The sequence below is a fragment of the Ranitomeya imitator genome, chromosome 10 (assembly GCF_032444005.1).
Source record: "Ranitomeya imitator isolate aRanImi1 chromosome 10, aRanImi1.pri, whole genome shotgun sequence".
Taxonomy (NCBI): Eukaryota; Metazoa; Chordata; class Amphibia; order Anura; family Dendrobatidae; genus Ranitomeya; species Ranitomeya imitator.
Window position 1 is genome coordinate 51,561,888 of NC_091291.1, and position 26,582 is coordinate 51,588,469.

General features: G+C 42.7%; 1 protein-coding gene across 2 annotated transcripts in view; it reads left to right on the forward strand.

Annotated features, from left to right (window-relative positions):
* Positions 1-26,582, forward strand: part of FAM83E (family with sequence similarity 83 member E) — a 136,350-nt gene that overhangs the window by 18,062 nt on the left and 91,706 nt on the right. For both annotated transcript variants that reach the window (XM_069742314.1, XM_069742315.1), the window contains exon 2: positions 19,560-20,129. In XM_069742314.1, the coding sequence (XP_069598415.1) occupies positions 19,680-20,129 (450 nt within the window). In that variant the 5' untranslated portion in view covers positions 19,560-19,679. The remainder of the gene's footprint in view (positions 1-19,559; positions 20,130-26,582) is intronic.

The window sequence follows — 26,582 nt, forward strand, 5'->3', positions numbered from 1 at the left end:
TCTTGTAATGGGCCGTTAATTATTTCCCTTTCTAACCCAGGCATGGTATGTGTAAAGAGCTCCATGGAGTAACCTGTAGCGTCGCCTGACGCATCCTTCACTTTTGGTTTGGATGAAGGACACAAGGAAACGTCTTGTTCCTGACCGGGAGCATCCACTGACGACTCGCTGCTTTTATATTTGAAACTTTCTGAAGAGGAGGCGAAAGAGCTAGAGGTTGAGTCAGCAAGGAAAGCCAAAACTTTTTCCTGCTGCTCCGGCTTTAAAAGCTGTTTTCCTACTGCCAGATAAGGGAGCCTTCGAGGCCTTGTGTAGCCAGACGAGCTACCGGCCGTAAAGCACAGCGGTGACGTCACCACTGTGCTGTACTTTACGGCTGGCCGGCGCTGACAGTCAGTGCGGGAAGCTGAAGGCGAGGGACGTGACCAGACACCGGAATGTAAGTATGTAGTGATAACCAGGGTAAACATCGGGTTACTAAGCGCGGCCCTGGGCTTAGTAACCCGATGTTTACCCTGGTTACCAGTGAAGACATCGCTGAATCGGCGTCACACACGCCGATTCAGCGATGTCAGCGGGAGAGCCAGTGACGAAATAAAGTCCATTCCCCAGTGACCAACGATCTCCCAGCAGGGGCCTGATCGTTGGTCACTGTCACACATAACGATTTCGTTAACGATATCATTGCCACGTCACAAAAAGCAACGATATCGTTAACGATATCGTTATGTGTGACGGTACCTTAACTCAAGAGCCAACCAAAGTGTAAAAGTAAACAATGTCCTACAAACTCAATTATCTGCCAATGGATTAGGTAAACTTTTCCCAACCAATTCAACTCCCCGTGCTGTTACATTTGTAATTGGGTATTTTTTCATACATTAATTCACTTTTTGTTCAGAATAGTCACTATTTTTCAGACATAAAAGTATTTTACACTAAATAATTTGATCAAAGTGCTCTTTTGCTCCAAAATGGTTGTATGGTTTCATAAGTGTCTTGCATTGGTGACCTAACACATTAAATTGTTCATGCTTCTGTGGTGAAAGCAAAGCTGAACTTTGGGATTCTGAAAAATGCAGCAAAAAGAACACAGGAAAATTTGCATCAAAACCTACTTTTTACAAGCAGATTCTTTACTGCCCAGAAATAAGGTTTTGCCTGCGGAAAAAAAAGTAGCAAAAATGCACCGTGTGAACATAACCTAAGGCGCACAAGGTGAGGTGGATCCTCTAAGCCTTAGGTCCGGCTGGGTACAGAGACCGCCAATGTCGATGCAGCAGGCAAGAAGACATATGGGCAGTGAGGACTGTAAAGGCTCACCAGGAATGTTAGGGTTAGCAGGACGGATTAAGTGGAACACAACAAGGATGAACGCAAGCAAGCTTTTTGACCTGCAAAACAGTGAAGGACGAACTATGTAAATTGATTACGGTAAATACTTAAACAATGAGAGATAAACTCATTCCACCTCCCCCTGACCTGGAAATGATGACCTGAACCATAGATGTCTGTATAAAAAGGCATGTCAATCCTTCTGCAAAAAGAAAAAGGAGAACCTCTACAGAACAACAGCCAAGACACCATTGCACCATGAAGGGGAACACAGATTTACCAATCTAAGAGACCCCGGCTCCAGCTGAAGTAATACCGATCTGCTCCATTGACTATCACTGAACCCATGGAAATGTTTGGGGAAGCCAGAACTGTGACTCTCTGGTCATTTGGCCCCATAGACACAATGGGAGAAGCCAGGATTTGGACCCACCAGTCACATGGCCCCATGGAGACATTTGGAGAAGCCAGGTTGGAACCCTCAAGTCACCTGGCCATGTGCCTCAATGTCAGCTTCCTAGGCTTGCTGTTACCTCCTCTCTGTGGGTGCTTGCCAAAAGCAGGGTGCCACAGTTGGGGGTAATCAGCCCTGGAAGCCCCAAAGTCACAGCTGCTCTAATCCCAGCCAGCCAGTGGAAGGGTGAAAACTCTGCAATTTGCACCATCTTGTGTACTTGCTGGGACTGTGCTATATGTCATTGTCTTTTGGTGGTTCAAAAAAGTGTTGCCACACTGTTGTCTGAGTGGTATTCTGCCCATAGAAAAGGAGAGTGGACGTTCAGTGGGATGAGTCTTGATCTATGTGGTCTTGGGCCAGCATATGAGAGCACCCACTGAACCTTGAGTCATCATAAGAGGGCAGCGGACCCAGGAGAAGGGAGCAAAAAGCGTAATACTTGGGACAAGTGTGTAACAGAGACTTGGCTAGAATCTTTGGAGATCTTCAGATTGCATATTGAAGAAGAAAAAAAATATTTGATTGTTTAGTTCATATTTTAAAATAATTCATATTTTTAAAGGCTATTTATTAAGCGCTATAATATAGATTCTATTTATCATTATTTTCCGGATAATGCATTTAGGACCTTTATTATATCATTTCCCCTATGGTTATTTATCAGGCTTTCCATGGCTGAAACTAATTGTGTGGGTCTGAAATTTATTGTCAATTAGTCTATGCCTGAGAGCGCCTTTCCAGTGAGGCTAATAGCTGATTGCAGGAGCCTCGTAAGTGATCCTTATGTAAGGCATATAATCAACTGTGGATGTTAAGATGGCCGGCATTTGTATTCACTGACTTTGGGTGGAATAAGAGAGGTGTCACCTCCAGATAAATTAATAAAGCAGACAGGTGCTCCGTGCTGGTGACTGACTGTGCACAAATAGAGTACAATACAAAGGCTTACCACAGACACATTTACTGCAATAAACACTATAGCAATATGCTATAATTCTCAAAGATAATGTCAATAAAAAACGTAAAAACACTGACTTGTGATACAGAAAAAGGGTCCTGTTGTGTACCTGGTTCGTCCAAAATGCAGGCTAACTAGATGTACAGCGACCATATTTCTCTACATCACTTTCCTGTATTATTTTATTACATCTTTCTTTTGAATTATGATACACAGTGGCATCTAAAAGTGTTTGCAAAATTACTGCTGTTGTGAACAGTTAAGCAAGTTGAACATTAAATGATCTCTAAAAGGTCTAAAGTTAAAGATGACATATTTCTTTTGCATTTTAGGCAAAAATATAAAAATATACTGTAATTGTTTACATTTTACCCTCTTTGGCTACGTTCACATTAGCGTTGCGCGCCGGTGCGTCGGCGACGCAACGCACGACGCACAAAAAACGCGCGCAAAACGCGCGCAAAAACGCTGCGTTTTGCGACGCGTGCATCGTTTTTTGACGAAAATCGGACGCACGAAAAATGCAACTTGTTGCATTTTCTTGCGTCCGACGCTAGCGTCGGAAACGACGCACGTGTCGAAAAACGCAACCAAAAAAACGCACGCGTCCCCTATGTTAAACATAGGGGCGCGTCGCCGCTGCGTCGCCGACGCAACAGCGACGCACATTAGCGGAACGCTAATGTGAATATAGCCTTTGCAACATGCGCCATGCTAGTACTGCTCTGTGGGAGATGAGTTCACGCAAACCGCAGTATTAGTACAGTGGCACGATCGCTGACATCCCGCACCAATGTCCACGATCTGTGCTAGCACCGATCACGGGCATTTAATCCCTCTGATGCCGCTGTCAGTAGTGACAGCAACATAGAGGGGAATCGTGCAGGGAGCGGGCTCCCTGCGTGCTTCCATCAGGACAACACGATGCAATTGCATTGTTCTGATGGTCTCCATGGAGATCCCCAGCTCCAAGATGACACGGGGCCCTTCTGGGTCCTGCAGGGATGGTGGCTTGTGAGCACCTGCTGGGAGCATGGGCATGCCTCTTTCCCTGCCTGTCAGATTGCTGATCTGATACTCTGCAATGCAGTCTCATATCAGCGATCTGATATAATACAGTGATGTCCCATACTGGGACAATGTAAAAAAGTTAAAGTAAAATTTCCAAAGTGTAAAAATATTTTCTTTAATCCCTGTACCCCCAAGGGTGGTTTGCACATTAATGAACGGTATACAACTAATCCCACATAATTTCCTGTCAGAAGAACGAAGAGATCCCATAATAAAAACCAATGTTTATTAATATTCTTTAAAATTCACAGAATAAAACGGCAAAATTACCTTTGGGAAACCATAAGACCAGGCAAAATATCAACAATCCATACTCAGTGGCACCTAGATAGTATCAGTGGATATTTTACTCCAAAACAATAGTACAAGGTGATTTGCACAGTGGCTTAATGCATATATATAGTAGTTACAGATCCCCACATAATCACCATGGGCAACATCAATATGACTCGCACAGTGGCTTAGTGCATAAATACAATTGTTGCAGGAGATCCCAAACTAACCGCAATGGAGCAACGTGACTGACCACTAAATAAACAAACAAATAAAGAGATGGTGTTACCTTGTGCTGATGGCGTCCCCTCACCCCGGCGCGCGTTTCGCCTCCTGCTTCTTCCAGGCCCCCGGAATAATTTAATACACCCCCCTATACCCTCTGTATAGACACATGTAATGGATCTTATTATGCATATCATTATGGCCTATTTTGTTGAGGCCACTTTGTACTCTCTTTAGGCTGTGATTACTGAGGTATTGTTTGCTCTGGTGTCCTTTTGTGGTGTTCCCTACGGCATTTTTTTTGCTTTTTTGCTTTTAAATTGTTTTTTAATCTAATATTAATAAAATATGGCTTTATTATTGCTCTTCCTTTTTCCATATTGATATAAATGGGGGAATTGTTGTGTCGGAGCCCAGAATAACTCTGTTGCCTCATTACAGTGAATGGATCCCTCGTGGGTTTCATCTGTCATGTCACAAGGAAATTTAGATGGAAAATCCAAAGTAAATGGTCAGCATAGAGCATCAGATAAATGTTATACCAAATGTTATGTTCCCAATAAATGCTTCAACTCAATCCACAAAAAATGCAAGGATATGACGGTCAGTTTTTTTTAACTTAAATTCACAAAAAAAAGCAAGTCACCACTCAGATCTGTCATCTGTTAACGGAAATATACTGTAGTGGGCAACCACATTACTGGTAGCACAAAGGCTCTGGAAAAGTGAAATTGCTGCTCATTCCTCAAAGAAAATTCTGCAAATTCTTTGCTCCCAAATCCGAATGCCCTCCTCCCTTCTGAGCCCCAGTGTGCCTAAACAACATTTAGCGCCCACATGTTTGGCATTTCTGTAGTGATGAGAGCCCTCCTAATTTACAGGGATGTGTCTGCAGGAGCATGAGCTGGGCATAATGTACTGGTGACTGCAATATACTTGTCACTAAAACAGCAGTTTGCAATTTTCACTCCGCAACATCCACTGCTGCCTGTTTCTGGAAAACACCCATGGAGTCAAAATAGTCACTACATCTGTAGACATATATACCCAAAGGGTTAAAATTTCCAAAATGGTGTCCCTTATGCGGGGTTCTGCTGTTCTAGCACCTCAGAGGCTGTGCCAATGTAACATGGCATCCTCAAACAAGTGCAGCAAAATCGGCACTGTAATATGGCGCTACTTCCTTTCTGAGCTTTGCACTGTGCCTCAAAATAGTTTTTGACCACATATAGGGTTTCAGTGAACTCAGGAGAAATTGCGCAACAAACTTAGGTCCATTTTCTCCTTTAGCCCTTGTAACAAAACAAAATTTGTAGCTTTTTGTGGGAAAAATTAGATTTTTTTTTATTTTCAAAGTTATAAACCTTTGTGAGGTACCTGGGGGAGATCAGAGTGCTCAATACACATCTAGATAAGGTCCCAAATGGGTCTAGTTTCCAAAATGGTGTCACTTGTGGGGAGTCTCCACTGTTTAGGCACATCAGGGGCTCTTGAAATGTGACATGGCATCCACTAATTATTCCATCAAATTTTGCATTCAAGAAGTCAAATGGCGCTAATTCCCTTCCGAGCCCTGCCGTATGCCCAAACAGTAGTATTCCCCCACATGTGGGGTATCAGTGTACTCAGGTGAAATTGCGCAACAAATTGTATGAAGCAATTTATCTTGTTACCCTTATGAAAATGCAAAATTTGGAGCTAAAATTTTCACACGGCGCTCGCGTCGACATCACATAGGTGAAGTGAGTTAATTGGCCGTGAATTCGCAGGACCTGTTAGACGGCACCGCTAGCAGGAGAACTTTCTCTCACTCTTGGTGCCCTCACATAGGGAATAGCAGTTCACAGGGAGACACTGAGCACACGGTGATCGGTGTCGACTGGATGACAAGCTGTTTGGATGCATCATGCATCCATGCAGGCTGTCATTTAGATGTAGCTGAGCTGGACCCATCGTGGGACAAATGGATTAAAAGCATGACGGCATCAGGGAATGGGTGAGGTCGTAAGGATGGTTTAAGTTAGAATATTAAAACAGTCTGTGTCATTCTTTCAATTAAATGACTTTTTTCTGGGTGTCTGTTTTCTTTCAATGTGACTATGGGATTAATAATGGGGGAGTCTTATGGACCACTCTCCATTACTAACCTCTGGGCTTGATATCACCTGACAATACAAAGGTGACATCAACCCCCCAACTTTCACCCCTCTTGCCACAGCTACAGGGCAAGTGGGAAGAGCGAGGCTAATTGCCAGAATTGGTGCATCTTAGAAAGCCTTTTCTGGAATAGCTGAGAGCTGATGTTTTTAGCCTGGGGGCCAGTATCCATGGCCCCTTCCTAGGCTATTAATATCAGACCGCAGCTATCTGCATAGTCTTTGCTGGTTATCAATTATAGGGGACCCTACGTTATTTTTACTAGGGTCCCCCATTTTATTAGCCAGTAAAGGCTAATTATACAGCTGAGAGCTGATATTAATAGCCTGGGAAGCTCCATCGGTCTTACCCCCTTCCCAGGCTATAAACATCTGCCTCCAGCAGTTGGGTTTCCATCTGCTGGTTATGAAAATTGCACTGGAGCCCATGCCATTTTTTCCAAAAAATAATCTTATATTAACTAAATACATGTACAGTAAGCTGCACACACTGTAGTAATTGTATTTGTCACTGACATCTGCAAATCTACCTATTCTATTTGAATTTACTGCCTGAAATCCATCTCATCTATCCTGTTGGCTCATGCAGTAATTTTACAGAACAAGACAGATGAATTACTTTTTTTTATATTTATGTATCTATGTATTTATGTATCTATGTATATATATATATATATATATATCTATGTATATATATGTGTGTGTGTGTGCTTCACTGACAGCTATATATCTATGTATTCTACTTGTATATATCTATTCTATCAGATTTTAAAAGGACATCGGTGTGTAAAGATCGGACAGCACTTGCATGGTCTGAGTGCTGTGCCATTTTTTTCTCGCACCCATAGGCTTGCATTGGTGAGTCTCGGCCGGGTCTCGATGACAATCACAGCATGCTGCGATTTTACACACACGCTGAATACGCCAGATAAAATAAATGATGATGGGCGCTGCCCCATAGATTAACACGGGGTCGAGCGGTATGCAATGTTTTCTCTCATAGCACTCGCCCATATTCTACGGTAGTGCGACCATAGCCTAATATGTATTTTTGTATTGTCATGTTTCTATTTTTTTCTAACATTACCTTTATCTGCCTTCAACCTTTGATTACATTATTTGTTCTTGCCCCTTTATACAATGTCCTTATTTGTGCCCATTTCTATTTGAGCCCTGATTTTTTTTCTTGTATTGTTACAGTTACGTAATTTTTTTTTATTAAAAAAGTGGCATGTTTTTTATCCAAGCATTTTAAGTACATTTTAAAAGGAGTCATGCTTTGGTTTGGAGTATTATCTTATAGATTCTGATATTAACCCCTTTCTGCCATTGGACGTACTATTCCATCCATGTGGGGTGGGCCCTAATTCCCAAGAATGGAATAGTACGTCCAGTGCGATCGGCCGCACTCTCGGGGGGAGCGCAGCCGATCGCGGCCGGGTGTCAGCTGTCTATCGCAGCTGACATCCGGCACTATGTGCCAGGAGCTGTCACGGACCGCCCCTGGCACATTAACCCCCGGCACACCGCGATCAAACATCACGGTGTGCCAACGGTATAGGGAAGCATCGTGCAGGGAGGGGACTCCCTGCGGGCTTCCCTGAGACCCCCGCAGCAACGCGATGTGATCGCATTGCTGCGAGGGTCTCTTACCTTCCTCCCTGCAGCAGCCCTGGATCCAAAATTGCCGCGTCATCCGGGTCCTGCAGGGAGGGAGGTGGCTTCACAGAGCCTGCTCAGAGCAGGCGCTTGGTAAGCCTGCAGTGCTCTAAGCCAGATCGCTGATCTGACAGAGTGCTGTGCAAACTGTCAGATCAGCGATCTGTGATGTCCCCCCTGGGACAAAGCAAAAAAGTTAAAAAAAAATTTCCACATGCGTAAAAAAAAAAATAATAATAATTCCTAAATAAAGAAAAAAAAAATATTATTCCCAATACATTTCTTTATCTAAATAAAAAAAACAAACAATAAAAGTACACATATTTAGTATCGCCGCGTCCGTAACGACCCAACCTATAAAACTGGCCCACTAATGAACCCCTTCAGTAAACACCGTAAGAAAAAAAAAACGAGGCAAAAAACAACGCTTTATTATCATACCGCCGAACAAAAAGTGGAATAACACGCGATCAAAAAGACAGATATAAATAACCAAGGTACCGCTGAAAACATCATCTTGTCCCGCAAAAAATGAGCCACGAAACAGCATCATCAGCAAAAAAATAAAAAAAGTTATAGTCCTCAGAATAAAGCGATGCAAAAATAATTATTTTTTCTATAAAATAGTTTTTATCGTATAAAAGCGCGAAAACATAAAAAAATTATATAAATGAGGTATCGCTGTAATCGTACTGACCCAAAGAATGAAACTACTTTATCAATTTTACCAAACGCGGAACGGTATAAACGCCTCCCCCGAAAGAAATTCATGAATAGCTGGTTTTTGGTCATTCTGCCTCACAAAAATCGGAATAAAAAGCGATCAAAAAATGTCACGTGCCCGAAAATGTTACCAATAAAAACGCCGCAAAAAACAACACCTCAAATTACTCTGTGGACTCAAATATGGAAAAATTATAGCTCTCAAAATGTGGTAACGCAAACAATATTTTTTGCAATAAAAAGCGTCTTTCAGTGTGTGACGGCTGCCAATCATAAAAATCCGCTAAAAAACCCGATATAAAAGTAAATCAAACCCCCCTTCATCACCCCCTTAGTTAGGGAAAAATAAAAAAAATAAAAAAATGTATTTATTTCCATTTTCCCATTAGGGTTAGGGCTACGGTTAGGGTTAGGGCTAGGGTTAGGGCTAGGGCTAGGGCTAGGGTTAGGGATAGGGCTAGGGTTAGGGCTAGGGTTAGGGCTAGGGTTGGGGCTAGTGTTAGGGTTAGGATTAGGGCTAGGATTAGGGTTAGGGCTAGGGTTAGGGTTAGGGCTAGGGTTAGGGTTAAGGCTACAGTTAGGGTTGGGGCTAAAGTTAGGGTTAGGGTTTGGATTACATTTACGGTTGGGAATAGGGTTGGGATTAGGGTTAGGGGTGTGTCTGGGTTAGAGGTGTGGTTAGGGTTACCGTTGGGATTAGGGTTAGGGGTGTGTTAGGATTAGGGTTTCATTTATAATTGGGGGGTTTCCACTGTTTAGGCACATCAGGGGCTCTCCAAACGCAACATGGCGTCCGATCTCAATGCCAGCCAATTCTGCGTTGAAAAAGTAAAACAGTGCTCCTTCCCTTCCGAGCTCTCCCGTGTGCCCAAACAGGGGCTTACCCCAACATATGGGGTATCAGCATACTCAGGACAAATTGGAAAACAACTTTTGGGGTCCAATTTCTCCTGTTACCCTTGGGAAAATACAAAACTGGGGGCTAAAAAATAATTTTTGTGGGAAAAAAAAGATTTTTCATTTTCACGGTTCTGCGTTATAAACTGTAGTGAAACACTTGGGGGCTCAAAGTTCTCACAACACATCTAGATAAGTTCTTTGGGGGGTCTAGTTTCCAATATGGGGGGATTTCTACTTATTAGGTACATTAGAGGCTCTGCAAACGCAATGTGATGCCTGCAGACCATTCCATCTAAGTCTGCATTCCAAATGGCGCTCCTTCCCTTCCGAGCCCTCCCATGCGCCCAAACGGTGGTTCTCCCCCCACATATGGAGTATCAGCGTACTCAGGACAAATTGGACAACAACTTTTGGGGTCCAATTTCTCCTGTTACCCTTGGCAAAATACAAAACTGCGAGCGAAAAAATAATTTTTGGGGGAAATTTTTTATTGTATTTTCACGGCTCTGCTTTATAAACTGTAGTGAAACACTTGGGGCTCAAAGTTCTCACAACACATCTAGATAAGTTCCATGGGGGGTCTAGTTTCCAATATGGGGTCACTTGTGGGGGGTTCTACTGTTTAGGTACATTAGGGGCTCTGCAAACGCAATGTGACGCCTGCAGACCAATCCATCTAAGTCTGCATTCCAAATGATGCTCCTTCCCTTCCGAGCTCTGCCATGTGCTCAAACGGTGGTTCCCCCCCACATATCGGGTATCAGCGTACTCAGGACAAATTGGACAACAACATTTAGGGTCCAATTTCTCCTGTTACCTTTAAAAAAATACAAAACTGGGGGCTAAAAAATAATTTTTGTGGGAAAAAATATTTGTTTTATTTTTACGGCTCTGCATTATAAACTTCTGTGAAGCCCTTGGTGGGTCAAAGTGCTCACCACACCTCTAGATAAGTTCCTTAGGGGGTCTACTTTCCAAAATGGTGTCATTTGTGGGGTCTTTCAATGTTTAGGCACATCAGTGGCTCTCCAAACGCAACATGGCGTCCCATCTCAATTCCTGTCAATTTTGCTTTGAAAAGTCAAACAGCGCTCCTTCCCTTCCGAGCTCTCCCATGTGCCCAAACAGTGGTTTAGCCCCACATATGGGGTATCAACGTACTCAGGACAAATTGTACAACAACTTTTGGAGTCCAATATCTTCTATTACTCTTGGGAAAATAAAAAATTGGGGGCGAAAACATAATTTTTGTGAAAAAATATGATTTTTTATTTTTACGGTTCTGCATTATAAACTTCTGTGAAGCACTTGGTGGGTCAAAGTGCTCACCGCACCTCTAGATAAGTTCCTTAGGGGGTCTACTTTCCAAAATGGTGTCATTTGTGGGGGGTTTCAATGTTTAGGCACATCAGTGGCTCTCCAAACGCAACATGGCGTCCCATCTCAATTCCTGTCAATTTTGCATTGAAAAGTCAAACGGCACTCCTTCCCTTCCGAGCTCTCCCATGTGCCCAAACAGTGGTTTACCCCCACATATGGGGTATCAGCGTACTCAGGACAAATTGTACAACAAATTTTGGGGTCCAATTTCTTCTCTTATCCTTGGGAAAATAAAAAATTGGGTGCAAAAAAATAATTTTTGTGAAAAAATATGATTTTTTATTTTTACGGTTCTGCATTATAAACTTCTGTGAAGCACTTGGTGGGTCAAAGTGCTCACCACACCTCTAGATAAGTTCCTTAGGGGAAGACACAAAAGAGAATAGTAAAACCAAAAACACTCAGTTTGAAAAAATGTTGCAGTAATCCGCAAGTGCTAGTAAAAGATGTAAAAAACAGGGTATTTGGTTGATACGTTTTTTGCAAAAAATGTATACTAAGCTGCTCTACCAATCTTCACGGTATACCCTTATCAGAGCAGTCCTAACTAATGTATGCAATCCCTATCTGATGTATTTAAAAACCTGATCATCTGTATATAACCTGTGTGAACAGGGTTCAGAGAGGAAAAATCCATGTGTGCATACAGGGTAGAACAGCTTTTGTGCAGATAGCCCAAGAGGAGTGGTGGAACTCCCCAGTCTTGTAGACACAAGAGAACAATTATGGAAACAGGAACACATGGGCTACTTGCACAGTGAACAAGTCTGTATGATCATGTTCACACACCACCAAGAAACCTGAAGACACAAAAGAGAATAGTAAAACCAAAAACACTCAGTTTGAAAAAATGTTGCAGTAATCCGCAAGTGCTAGTAAAAGATGTAAAAAACAGGGTATTTGGTTGATACGTTTATTGCAAAAAATGTATACTAAGCTGCTCTACCAATCTTCACGGTATACCCTTATCAGAGCAGTCCTAACTAATGTATGCAATCCCTATCTGATGTATTTAAAAACCTGATCATCTGTATATAACCTGTGTGAACAGGGTTCAGAGAGGAAAAATCCATGTGTGCATACAGGGTAGAACAGCTTTTGTGCAGATAGCCCAAGAGGAGTGGTGGAACTCCCCAGTCTTGTAGACACAAGAGAACAATTATGGAAACAGGAACACATGGGCTACTTGCACAGTGAACAAGTCTGTATGATCATGTTCACACACCACCAAGAAACCTGAAGACACAAAAGAGAATAGTAAAACCAAAAACACTCAGTTTGAAAAAATGTTGCAGTAATCCGCAAGTGCTAGTAAAAGATGTAAAAAACAGGGTATTTGGTTGATACGTTTTTTGCAAAAAATGTATACTAAGCTGCTCTACCAATCTTCACGGTATACCCTTATCAGAGCAGTCCTAACTAATGTATGCAATCCCTATCTGATGTATTTAAAAACCTGATCATCTGTATATAACCTGTGTGAACAGGGTTCAGAGAGGAAAAATCCATGTGTGCATACAGGGTAGAACAGCTTTTGTGCAGATAGCCCAAGAGGAGTGGTGGAACTCCCCAGTCTTGTAGACCCAAGAGAACAATTATGGAAACAGGAACACATGGGCTACTTGCACAGTGAACAAGTCTGTATGATCATGTTCACACACCACCAAGAAACCTGAAGACACAAAAGAGAATAGTAAAACCAAAAACACTCAGTTTGAAAAAATGTTGCAGTAATCCGCAAGTGCTAGTAAAAGATGTAAAAAACAGGGTATTTGGTTGATACGTTTTTTGCAAAAAATGTATACTAAGCTGCTCTACCAATCTTCACGGTATACCCTTATCAGAGCAGTCCTAACTAATGTATGCAATCCCTATCTGATGTATTTAAAAACCTGATCATCTGTATATAACCTGTGTGAACAGGGTTCAGAGAGGAAAAATCCATGTGTGCATACAGGGTAGAACAGCTTTTGTGCAGATAGCCCAAGAGGAGTGGTGGAACTCCCCAGTCTTGTAGACACAAGAGAACAATTATGGAAACAGGAACACATGGGCTACTTGCACAGTGAACAAGTCTGTATGATCATGTTCACACACCACCAAGAAACCTGAAGACACAAAAGAGAATAGTAAAACCAAAAACACTCAGTTTGAAAAAATGTTGCAGTAATCCGCAAGTGCTAGTAAAAGATGTAAAAAACAGGGTATTTGGTTGATATGTTTTTTGCAAAAAATGTATACTAAGCTGCTCTACCAATCTTCACGGTATACCCTTATCAGAACAGTCCTAACTAATGTATGCAATCCCTATCCGATGTATTTAAAAACCTGATCATCTGTATATAACCTGTGTGAACAGGGTTCAGAGAGGAAAAATCCATGTGTGCATACAGGGTAGAACAGCTTTTGTGCAGATAGCCCAAGAGGAGTGGTGGAACTCCCCAGTCTTGTAGACACAAGAGAACAATTATGGAAACAGGAACACATGGGCTACTTGCACAGTGAACAAGTCTGTATGATCATGTTCACACACCACCAAGAAACCTGAAGACACAAAAGAGAATAGTAAAACCAAAAACACTCAGTTTGAAAAAATGTTGCAGTAATCCGCAAGTGCTAGTAAAAGATGTAAAAAACAGGGTATTTGGTTGATACGTTTTTTGCAAAAAATGTATACTAAGCTGCTCTACCAATCTTCACGGTATACCCTTATCAGAGCAGTCCTAACTAATGTATGCAATCCCTATCTGATGTATTTAAAAACCTGATCATCTGTATATAACCTGTGTGAACAGGGTTCAGAGAGGAAAAATCCATGTGTGCATACAGGGTAGAACAGCTTTTGTGCAGATAGCCCAAGAGGAGTGGTGGAACTCCCCAGTCTTGTAGACACAAGAGAACAATTATGGAAACAGGAACACATGGGCTACTTGCACAGTGAACAAGTCTGTATGATCATGTTCACACACCACCAAGAAACCTGAAGACACAAAAGAGAATAGTAAAACCAAAAACACTCAGTTTGAAAAAATGTTGCAGTAATCCGCAAGTGCTAGTAAAAGATGTAAAAAACAGGGTATTTGGTTGATACGTTTTTTGCAAAAAATGTATACTAAGCTGCTCTACCAATCTTCACGGTATACCCTTATCAGAGCAGTCCTAACTAATGTATGCAATCCCTATCTGATGTATTTAAAAACCTGATCATCTGTATATAACCTGTGTGAACAGGGTTCAGAGAGGAAAAATCCATGTGTGCATACAGGGTAGAACAGCTTTTGTGCAGATAGCCCAAGAGGAGTGGTGGAACTCCCCAGTCTTGTAGACACAAGAGAACAATTATGGAAACAGGAACACATGGGCTACTTGCACAGTGAACAAGTCTGTATGATCATGTTCACACACCACCAAGAAACCTGAAGACACAAAAGAGAATAGTAAAACCAAAAACACTCAGTTTGAAAAAATGTTGCAGTAATCCGCAAGTGCTAGTAAAAGATGTAAAAAACAGGGTATTTGGTTGATACGTTTTTTGCAAAAAATGTATACTAAGCTGCTCTACCAATCTTCACGGTATACCCTTATCAGAGCAGTCCTAACTAATGTATGCAATCCCTATCTGATGTATTTAAAAACCTGATCATCTGTATATAACCTGTGTGAACAGGGTTCAGAGAGGAAAAATCCATGTGTGCATACAGGGTAGAACAGCTTTTGTGCAGATAGCCCAAGAGGAGTGGTGGAACTCCCCAGTCTTGTAGACACAAGAGAACAATTATGGAAACAGGAACACATGGGCTACTTGCACAGTGAACAAGTCTGTATGATCATGTTCACACACCACCAAGAAACCTGAAGACACAAAAGAGAATAGTAAAACCAAAAACACTCAGTTTGAAAAAATGTTGCAGTAATCCGCAAGTGCTAGTAAAAGATGTAAAAAACAGGGTATTTGGTTGATACGTTTTTTGCAAAAAATGTATACTAAGCTGCTCTACCAATCTTCACGGTATACCCTTATCAGAGCAGTCCTAACTAATGTATGCAATCCCTATCTGATGTATTTAAAAACCTGATCATCTGTATATAACCTGTGTGAACAGGGTTCAGAGAGGAAAAATCCATGTGTGCATACAGGGTAGAACAGCTTTTGTGCAGATAGCCCAAGAGGAGTGGTGGAACTCCCCAGTCTTGTAGACACAAGAGAACAATTATGGAAACAGGAACACATGGGCTACTTGCACAGTGAACAAGTCTGTATGATCATGTTCACACACCACCAAGAAACCTGAAGACACAAAAGAGAATAGTAAAACCAAAAACACTCAGTTTGAAAAAATGTTGCAGTAATCCGCAAGTGCTAGTAAAAGATGTAAAAAACAGGGTATTTGGTTGATACGTTTTTTGCAAAAAATGTATACTAAGCTGCTCTACCAATCTTCACGGTATACCCTTATCAGAGCAGTCCTAACTAATGTATGCAATCCCTATCTGATGTATTTAAAAACCTGATCATCTGTATATAACCTGTGTGAACAGGGTTCAGAGAGGAAAAATCCATGTGTGCATACAGGGTAGAACAGCTTTTGTGCAGATAGCCCAAGAGGAGTGGTGGAACTCCCCAGTCTTGTAGACACAAGAGAACAATTATGGAAACAGGAACACATGGGCTACTTGCACAGTGAACAAGTCTGTATGATCATGTTCACACACCACCAAGAAACCTGAAGACACAAAAGAGAATAGTAAAACCATAAACACTCAGTTTGAAAAAATGTTGCAGTAATCCGCAAGTGCTAGTAAAAGATGTAAAAAACAGGGTATTTGGTTGATACGTTTTTTGCAAAAAATGTATACTAAGCTGCTCTACCAATCTTCACGGTATACCCTTATCAGAGCAGTCCTAACTAATGTATGCAATCCCTATCTGATGTATTTAAAAACCTGATCATCTGTATATAACCTGTGTGAACATGGTTCAGAGAGGAAAAATCCATGTGTGCATACAGGGTAGAACAGCTTTTGTGCAGATAGCCCAAGAGGAGTGGTGGAACTCCCCAGTCTTGTAGACACAAGAGAACAATTATGGAAACAGGAACACATGGGCTACTTGCACAGTGAACAAGTCTGTATGATCATGTTCACACACCACCAAGAAACCTGAAGACACAAAAGAGAATAGTAAAACCAAAAACACTCAGTTTGAAAAAATGTTGCAGTAATCCGCAAGTGCTAGTAAAAGATGTAAAAAACAGGGTATTTGGTTGATACGTTTTTTGCAAAAAATGTATACTAAGCTGCTCTACCAATCTTCACGGTATACCCTTATCAGTGCAGTCCTAACTAATGTATGCAATCCCTATCTGATGTATTTAAAAACCTGATCATCTGTATATAACCTGTGTGAAAAGGGTTCAGAGAGGAAAAATCCATGTGTGCATACAGGGTAGAACAGCTTTTGTGCAGATAGCCCAAGAGGAGTGGTGGAACTCCCCAGTCTTGTAGACACAAGAGAACAATTATGGAAACAGGAACACATGGGCTACTTGCACAGTGAACAAGTCTGTATGATCATGTTCACACACCACCAAGAAACCTGAAGACACAAAAGAGAATAGTAAAACCAAAAACACTCAGTTTGAAAAAATGTTGCAGTAATCCGCAAGTGCTAGTAAAAGATGTAAAAAACAGGGTATTTGGTTGATACGTTTTTTGCAAAAAATGTATACTAAGCTGCTCTACCAATCTTCACGGTATACCCTTATCAGAGCAGTCCTAACTAATGTATGCAATCCCTATCTGATGTATTTAAAAACCTGATCATCTGTATATAACCTGTGTGAACAGGGTTCAGAGAGGAAAAATCCATGTGTGCATACAGGGTAGAACAGCTTTTGTGCAGATAGCCCAAGAGGAGTGGTGGAACTCCCCAGTCTTGTAGACACAAGAGAACAATTATGGAAACAGGAACACATGGGCTACTTGCACAGTGAACAAGTCTGTATGATCATGTTCACACACCACCAAGAAACCTGAAGACACAAAAGAGAATAGTAAAACCAAAAACACTCAGTTTGAAAAAATGTTGCAGTAATCCGCAAGTGCTAGTAAAAGATGTAAAAAACAGGGTATTTGGTTGATACGTTTTTTGCAAAAAATGTATACTAAGCTGCTCTACCAATCTTCACGGTATACCCTTATCAGAGCAGTCCTAACTAATGTATGCAATCCCTATCTGATGTATTTAAAAACCTGATCATCTGTATATAACCTGTGTGCAAGTAGCCCATGTGTTCCTGTTTCCAAGTTCCTTAGGGGGTCTACTTTCCAAAATGGTGTCACTTGTGGGGGGTTTCCATGTTTAGGCACATCAGTGGCTCTCCAAACGTAACATGGCGTCCTATTTCAATTCCAGTCAATTTTGCATTGAAAAGTCAAATGGCGCTCCTTCGCTTCCAAGCTCTGTCATGTACCCAAACAGTGGTTTACCCCCACATATGGGGTATCGGCATACTCAGGACAAATTGTACAACAACTTTTGGGGTCCATTTTCTCCTGTTACCCTTGGTAAAATAAAACAAATTGGAGCTGAAATAATTTTTTTGTGAAAAAAAGTTAAATGTTCATTTTTATTTAAACATTCCAAAAATTCCTGTGAAATACCTGAAGGGTTAATAAACTTCTTGAATGTGGTGTTGAGCACCTTGAGGGGTTCAGTTTTCAGAATGGTGTCACACTTGGGTATTTTCTATCATATAGACCCCTCAAAATGACTTCAAATGAGATGTGGTCACTAAAATAAAATGGTGTTGTAAAAATGAGAAATTGCTGGTCAACTTTTAACCCTTATAACTCCCTAACAAAAAAAAATTTTGGTTCCAAAATTGTGCTGATGTAAAGTAGACATGTGGGAAATGTTACTTATTAAGTATTTTTGTGACATATATCTGTGATTTAATTGCATAAAAATTCAAAGTTGGAAAATTGCGAAATTTTCAAAATTTTCGCCAAATTTCCATTTTTTTCACAAATAATTGCAGGTAATATCCAATAAATTTTACCACTATCATGAAGTACAATAGGTCACGAGAAATCCGTATCAGAATCACTGGGATCCGTTGAAGCGTTCCAGAGTTATAACCTCACAAAGGGACAGTGGTCAGAATTGTAAAAATTGGCCTGGTCATTAACGTGCAAACCACCCTTGGGGGTAAAGGGGTTAATTTTTACAAGGCCCATGATCCTCTACCTCCCTAATACTCTCTTCCATTTTCTATGTTCAGATATTCATCTTACTAACAACTGTATGATTTCATCCAGGATCATTGTGGGGTTTCAGAGAAAAATGTACATTAAAAGCCATCAGGGACCAAGCCACATGGCAGACTAATTGGACAGGCAGGGATCCAGAGGCTTCTACCACTCCCCTGGAGTAACAGGTATCTCTCTATATGCATGGAAGACCTGTCAATCAAAGGCAGCGGACAGGGTGAAACCCATTGGGACCCTCCTATCCTACTAGTCTTCTATGCGGCCCAATGTCCGGTGGCTTTTAAAGTATTTTTCTCTTTGAAATGCTGCAGTGTTACTGGCTGAAATCATGCAGCCCGTGTCTGATATATGATGCTTGCACGTGGATTCTTGCACCATCTCTCTTTAACTTTTACTCATAATTAGGGATTAGCAAATAGCTTTGGATAAGCCCTTATCCGAATAGCTATAGCCAGGTATGGAATGGGGCTGAAATTCAGTCCTGGCATTTGAAATCACACAGGCACATGTTGTCCCTGTCCCCATTTACCAGATGGGATATATGACTAATATTACCCAGGATGGAGGAAAGAAAGATTTACTACAAGACCAATATTTCTAATGATATCCGTGGGCTACGGGTGTAAGTGACAGAGTCAGCGACTTTGTGCTCCATCACAACTCTTAACAGTATGGGTGTCTTGAGAACACCGATTCTGTTAACAACGTAGCAGACAAGGCAGCCCATGACTAAACAGGCCATTCTGGCATTTACAAGAATTGCCAGATAGCTAGTCTGGCCCTGGCTATAGCGCTTACCGAATAGCTGCATCGGGAACCCGGATACCTGGAGATCTCCCAATAATCAGCTTTTCGACGCCGCAGCTGCATGTGTCACGGGTGTGTGACAGTCACAACACATGCATGGAGAGCCCAACAAACAGGATCTCCATGTATGTGTTGTGACTGTCACACAGCCGCGGCACATGAAGCTGCGGCACTGAACAGCTGATTATCAGGAGATCTCCAGGTATCCGGATCCACGATGCAGGTATTCGGTAAGTGCTATAGCTATTCGGATAAGGAGTTAACTGAAGCTATTCGCTCATCCCTACTCATAATAGATAAATTCATCTGCTAATTGTACTTTCATTTTTGTTTTCCTTTCCAGAGATTACCTTCAATGTACCGAGTCCTGCAATTACAAGACTTTCAAAGTATTAACAGATAAACTGAATACGTTTTTTAGTTTCTCATTAAGAACTTGCTAAAAAGATCCCTAAGTCTTAAAATGGCCAACTCTCAAGTGAAATGTTTGGAAGATGGGCTGGAATTTGTAGACATTTCTTACACAAGTCCTGAATTTTATTATTCAGAACAACAACGAAATGCCTTGGAAATACTTTTATCTACTGGGGAAGCGGCTTTCTACAATTATCTTAAAAATGAAGGAGCTCGACAGTTTTTATCCCGAGAGGAGGTTATTTCTCTAGGAAGCTCGGCAGTTGATTCTCAACTAGGAAAACTGGAATGTGAGGAAGATTCAGAGCTAGATAGTGATTTAAGCGTGAGCTACTGGCCGGGAAACTCGGATGTACCAACTCCGATGCTGGACCTTGGGTGGCCGGAAGGAGAAACGTGGAAAGGAATTACTCGAGCAGAAGTTTACACACATCCTCCTACCAATAATGCTGCTCACATTAAAGTGGTGGTTCGGAGAACGATTCAAAATGCTGCCAAGGTACGTGCGCAGGGATCATCGTAAGGCATCGTCCTTGTCCACAATTTCTGTGATTGTATCAGTTTATTTTCTTTTACTTCTATTCTTTCTTACAACTAAACGGACGACAATTGTCTGATCGAAAGGGAAACCACTTTAGCTTTTTATGGTGATCTTCCCTGACTGTAACATGATATATGCACAAACACATGTCATTATACAAAACTGAGGTTACAAAGTTCATTCCTTAGATTTTATATAAACAGTTCCTCATTTTTTTACTTCCTGTTCCTGTCGAAGCAGTTTGAGGCAGTTCTGTGACTAAACTTTTTGTTCTAAACTCTTGATAAAATTTCAGCACCCAGTGTAAAAATGTAATTCCTATATTGAATCACAGTTAAAATACATCTAGCCATGTACTGCGGTAATGATGATCATGGCACAAGGCTATATTTGTTTTTAAATTGTGAATCAATAAAGAAATTCAATTTTTCTAACAGGAGCTGAAATTTTGGATTAATTAAAAGTAATTCATGATCCAGGAGCATCTGTGCAAGTGAGATCCAAATCCTCCAATACAGAAGCTTCTAGTCAGGTGAGATGTATCCCCTTCTTTTTCTTCTATGTTCTGAACTGGAATGAAAGGGAATCTGTCTGTCGGATCAGCCCTCCCAAACAATCTATATGGGCATGTAGGTCATAAGAAGCTGAATAAAATTATACCATAATGTAAATTAGCTGTTAAGCTCTATGGGCCGGACACTGATCTGCAGGAGATCTGCCCAAAGCTTATTTTCAATGAAAGGGGCATTACCAGGGTGAGACATGTAATGACTGACAGTCTGCTCTCATATTCACACAAGCTCTGCAACAAAAAGAAGGATTATATAATATTACAGAGGGATTGGGACAAGCTGGAGACCTGAGCGGGAGTATCGTAAAAAATGATTAAGGTGGATAAATGAGAGTTTATCTAGTAGGAAATCAAGCTGTACCATACAATTATGTATTAAATCGCACTGAAAAAAAATTGTGATATTGGCGGACAGCTAAGGGATGGGCAGCTGCTGTCAAGGCAAACAAAATTGTGGAATGCATCAAAAGAGGCATAGCTGCACATACAAGGACAAAGACTCTCCTGTCTGCAATTCCTTATTCCTGAGTAGTTTATGATAATTGCAGACCCATGTCATTTAAACAGATTAGCATATAAAATAGTTCCCCGGCCAACATTGCTTATCTCTTCTTCACAAACAGTGTCATAGGAATCCTATTGGTTAGTGTCACTTTTAGAGATACAATTGACTATACAGAACTGAGTAAATGGAAGAATGCACATCTGTGTAGCCCTCTCTATCAGGTCACTGTACACTTCAATGGAGCAATACCCCATGATTACATCGCTTCACATAGTTTAGATACCAGCTAACTGTCCAGGATTTCACTGAGCACCTCAGCTGAAGGAGGGAAAATATAAAAGTACCTCCAAAATTGGGTAATTGGCATGGGCTGAGGAATATTGGGTTGGAAGGGGATTGGAGCAGGACTTAGATATTATGGTAAATGTGCCTGCAAGTCTCACCTGAAAAAGATCTTCTCATCAAATTCCAGAAGTTTTTTCTTCTAGCCTAAGCCCAAATAACCAGAGCCCCAACTTCATCCACAGTCCCCACTCTTAAAACCTTTGCCTCATCCCACAAAGTCTCTGTCCTCAAGAGCGCCAGTCTTATTTGTCCAGAACCTGCAATTCAGAGGCCCCTTCCATTTTATCAAGGCCTTTCCACCCCCAGAGCCACACCACTTATTTCCGAGACAACTTTGTTGATGGACCACAAAACTGAACTACCCAGTGAACACCAGGTGTCAGCTATAGTCTCAGCACCATTCACCCGTTCCTGGTTCCCGCCAGGCTAACAATATCTCTACAATCATCTAATTTCTCTACTATACTCTTATACGCCTACTGGCACAATGATTTACTACTGTTCCTTGTAAATTGACTATAACTCTATAATGAAACTAAACAAATATCATTGGATAAACTTGCACAGGCACTACTATGAGTATATGCAAGAAGAAGGAACAATGTAATCAATGAAGATGCCTCGGTCCCAGCTATTGTGATCCAATAAAATCCCCATAAAACATACACAATTCCACTAATTTTATACTTCCACTGTGGTCAGAGCAGTCTGTTCTCATTCTTGTTTATGTGTCTCACAGAACATTCAAAGATAATTTAAAGAATGTCCTTTAGCTACTGGACTACCCCTTTCCATATGACCTTTTAGCGTCTCCCTCTATTAGGAGGCCACTTGTAAGAGTGTGCCTGTCTAAAAGAGTAAACTTTTAAACCTATTTCCAGTGGGCATTTGCCCTGAGAAAATGTCTGGTCACCATTCTGTTAAAGTGGGCAGAAACCTAGAAACTTCAGCTGACCATTGTTTTTATTCAAAATGACTCTTAAAGTTGCAACTTTTATGCCACTTTCTTGTTTGTGTTTTCTTTGATTTATATAATCAAAAGCACAACAGAACACATAAAACACAAATCCACAGCAGTTTTAGGCTAGTTCCACACATTCATGAAGCATGGAACATTCTGCATTTGAAGATCCGGCCTAACTCCTGGGTCTACAGACCTGAGTTAAGGGCTTCACATACAAAGAGGTACTGAAACAAAGTGGGAATCATCTTCTGGAGGGTGGGGAGCTTGTAGTATGGGCTTCCACTGCTAGAATATTCTCAGAACCATTCTGAGTCAGTAAGCCAGCCAGAAATGGTTATTATGCTTCAGCCTACAAAGCAGGTGCCATGAGTAAAAGCCAAGTTTATAAATGGTTCTTTCATTTTAAACAAGGTGAAATGTCAATGCCTTCTACTGCCTGAACTGATGAAAATGTGATAAATTCATCACGCCATTCTGGAAGATAGCCATCAGATAATTGGAGAAATTAAGACGTTGACTGGGATTTCACGGAGTTACTGACAATATTTTTACTGGAGGAATTGGGCATGAAATGAGTTGAAGCAAAATTTGAGCCTCGCAACAACCATTTCCAATGCTTTATTCCACGAAAGGAAACAAAACTTCATAGCTGCATGCTGTTATTGTAAATCAGTCATCACAAAAAAAATGAAATACTAAACAACTTGAAAACAAAATGTCATGAGGTTACTGCAACAGAGAGGACCCAAAAGACCTCTGATGAAGACATCTGATAGCTCCTACTCCTGCGCTAAGAAGAAGCACTTCACCTTCTTTTTTATGGTGTTTTGGCAGAACATAAGCCATGTTGGAAACTCCAAGGTCTCAGCTGAGCTCAATTAGCCAATCCCATCCCCTTAATAATCTGGGTCCTGATTCAAACCCACGTCAGAGCTAGCATTTGCTGCATGGCTTAGGCGGAGAGGTGTTCATGTGAGAAGGAGTTTTGGAGGAGTTATCTGTGATTGTTGCGTGGTTTGTAAGGGTACCGTCACACAGTGGCACTTTGATCGCTAGGACGGCACGATCCGTGACGTTCCAGCGATATCGTTACGATCTCGCTGTGTCTGACACGCTACTGCGATCAGGGACCCCGCTGAGAATCGTACGTCGTAGCAGATCGTTTGAAACTTTCTTTCGTCGTTGGATCTCCCGTTGACATCGCTGAATCGGCGTGTGACGCCGATTCAGCGATGTCTTCACTGGTAACCAGGGTAAACATTGGGTTACTAAGCGCAGGGCCGCGCTTAGCAACCCGATGTTTACCCTGGTTACCAGTGTAAACATAAAAAAACAAACACTACATACTTACCTTCTGTGTCTGTCCTCCGGCGCTGTGCTTCTCTGCACTGGCTGTGAGCGCTGGCCAGCCGGAAAGCACAGCGGTGACGTCACCGCTCTGCTTTACGGCTGACCGGCGCTGACAGTGCAGAGGAAAGCACAGCGCCGGAGGACAGACACAGAAGGTAAGTATGTAGTGTTTGTTTTTTTACGTTTACGCTGGTAACCAGGGTAAACATCGGGTTACTAAGCGCGGCCCTGCACTTAGTAACCCGATGTTTACCCTGGTTACCAGGGGACTTCGGGATCGTTGACCAAACAGCGATGCTGCAGCGATCGACATCGTTGTCGTATCGCTGCAGCGTCATTTCAGTGTGACGGTGTTAGGACTGGCGGAACGCACCAAGACAGATGGTATAGATGCGTTCGCAGTCCGGGGTCCACCGTGCAGGTGAAAACCTGCTGCTAGCAATTAGCAGACTATATGGCGGTACACTAGAGTATACACGCGTGGGTTAACCTCACCCAGCGTGAAAGAAGCAATCCTGTTAAGGCACAGGACCGCTGTGCCGCACCTAAAGCGCGAGCAAGTAGTCAGCGAACTCAACCCCAACTGGGATTGAAGTCCGATTAGACCCTTGCTGGCGCAACACCGCAACTGGGTGTGAAATGAAACAGAAGAGCATGCAGTGCCGCACGGACGAACGCCACTAACCACCCAGGCTTGGGTAAGGAAAGCACAGAGGAAGTGCACGGCGCCGTACTGGCGGTCACAGCAACTGGACGCTATAATGTGTGACTAGTGCTGTAGGATAAGTCGGGCGCTAGGTAGCAGCCATACACCTTCCGCGAACAGTCATACTATAGGGTAGGGGTATCCAAGGACGACTTGCACTCACAACATACACACATTAGCAATTGTTTGACAATACTAGCGCATGGCCGTGAGGTCATGCGCAGTTTATATAGCAGCAGCACAGGAAGTGGCCACAGCACTTTTGCCCTTCTAGGACCTGCCAAGAGGACCAATGGAATGTGCTGCAGAGCCTGAGCACATGACCCTCGATCTCCAACGGGAGACCTTACGCTGGGCATGCTCAGTACGTGCAGACAAGGACTTAGTCCCAGAGAAGTCCGCTCGCTGCTGACCAGCACTGACTTTAATGGCAGAGACTGGAGAAGCAGCAGTAACTCTCAGAACAGAGTGAGAATGAGCGAGACGCTGGGACCGACGTCCTTGCTGAGCAGGCTCCACTGCGGCTGGACAAGAATGGGAGACCACAGCGGAAGTGGCTCGAGATTCCCCCTGTGCAGAAGCGGGAACTCGACCCCTAACATTACCCCCCCTCCTAGGGCCCCCCTCCTTGGGCCTCGCTACGTTCGAAGGCAGCAATGAGCTGCGGAGCCCGATTTGTGCTCAACAGGCTCCCAAGACCTGTCCTCGGGGCCATAACCCTTCCAGTCCACCAAATAAAATTTTTTACCACGCACCACCTTGCACCCCAAAATAGCGTTCACCTCATAATCGTCCGTAGACGAACCCGATGTCCCAGCAGATGACTCGGAAAACCGGGACATATACACGGGTTTCAAGAGGGATACATGAAAGGTGTCGGTGATACCCAGGCGTGGCGGAAGGGCCAAACGATAGACCACAGGATTAACCTGCTCGAGGACCTTGAATGGACCCAAGTAGCGAGGAGCAAATTTAGTGGACTCAACTCGCAGCCTGATGTTACGGGCGGAGAGCCACACCAAGTCGCCAGGAGCAAAGGTCGGAGCGGGGCGCCGATGAGCATCAGCGGAGGACCTCATTCTCTCCTTAGAGGCCCGAATGGCATCCTGAGTGCGGTCCCAAAAATCCCGTGCCTCCACAGCCCAGTCTGCCACCCTGGAGTCGGCGGAAGACACGGGCATAGGCACAGGTACCCGTGGATGCTGACCATAGTTGAGGAGGAATGGGGTTTGTCCAGTGGAGTCGGCTACGGCGTTGTTCAGTGCAAACTCTGCCCATGATAGCAAGGATGCCCAGTCATCCTGCCTGGCTGAAACAAAATGTCGCAGGTATGTGACCAAGGTCTGGTTGGCCCTCTCTACCAACCCATTCGTCTCGGGATGATAAGCGGAACAGAGATTCAACTCAATACTGAGAAGACGACAGAGCTCTCTCCAGAACCGAGACGCAAACTGGGGACCCCGGTCACTGACAATTTTGTCTGGCATACCATGTAGGCGGAAGATATGTCTAATGAACAACGCTGCCAAGGCCCGTGCAGAAGGTAACCGCGGCAGTGGCACCAAATGCACCATTTTTGAGAAATGATCGGTGATGACCCAAATGATGGTACAGCCGCGAGACTTGGGCAAACCCACAACAAAGTCCATCCCGACCATCTCCCAGGGCCTATCTGCCACCGGCAAGGGATAGAGCAAACCAGCTGGCCTTTGACGCGGAGATTTATTTTTGGAGCAGGAGACACACGCCAGAACATAATCCCTGACATCCCGGACCATATGCGGCCACCAGTACGTCCTCGCTAGTAGCTCAGATGTCCTCTTTGTCCCAAAGTGTCCACCCACCCTGGACGAATGAGCCCAAGAGAGAACCTCCGGTCGCAAATTAATGGGCACAAAAGTCTTGCCCGGAGGCACAGACTCTAGCGAAACCGGCACCACGGTTCTCAGGCTCTCGGAAGGGACAATAAG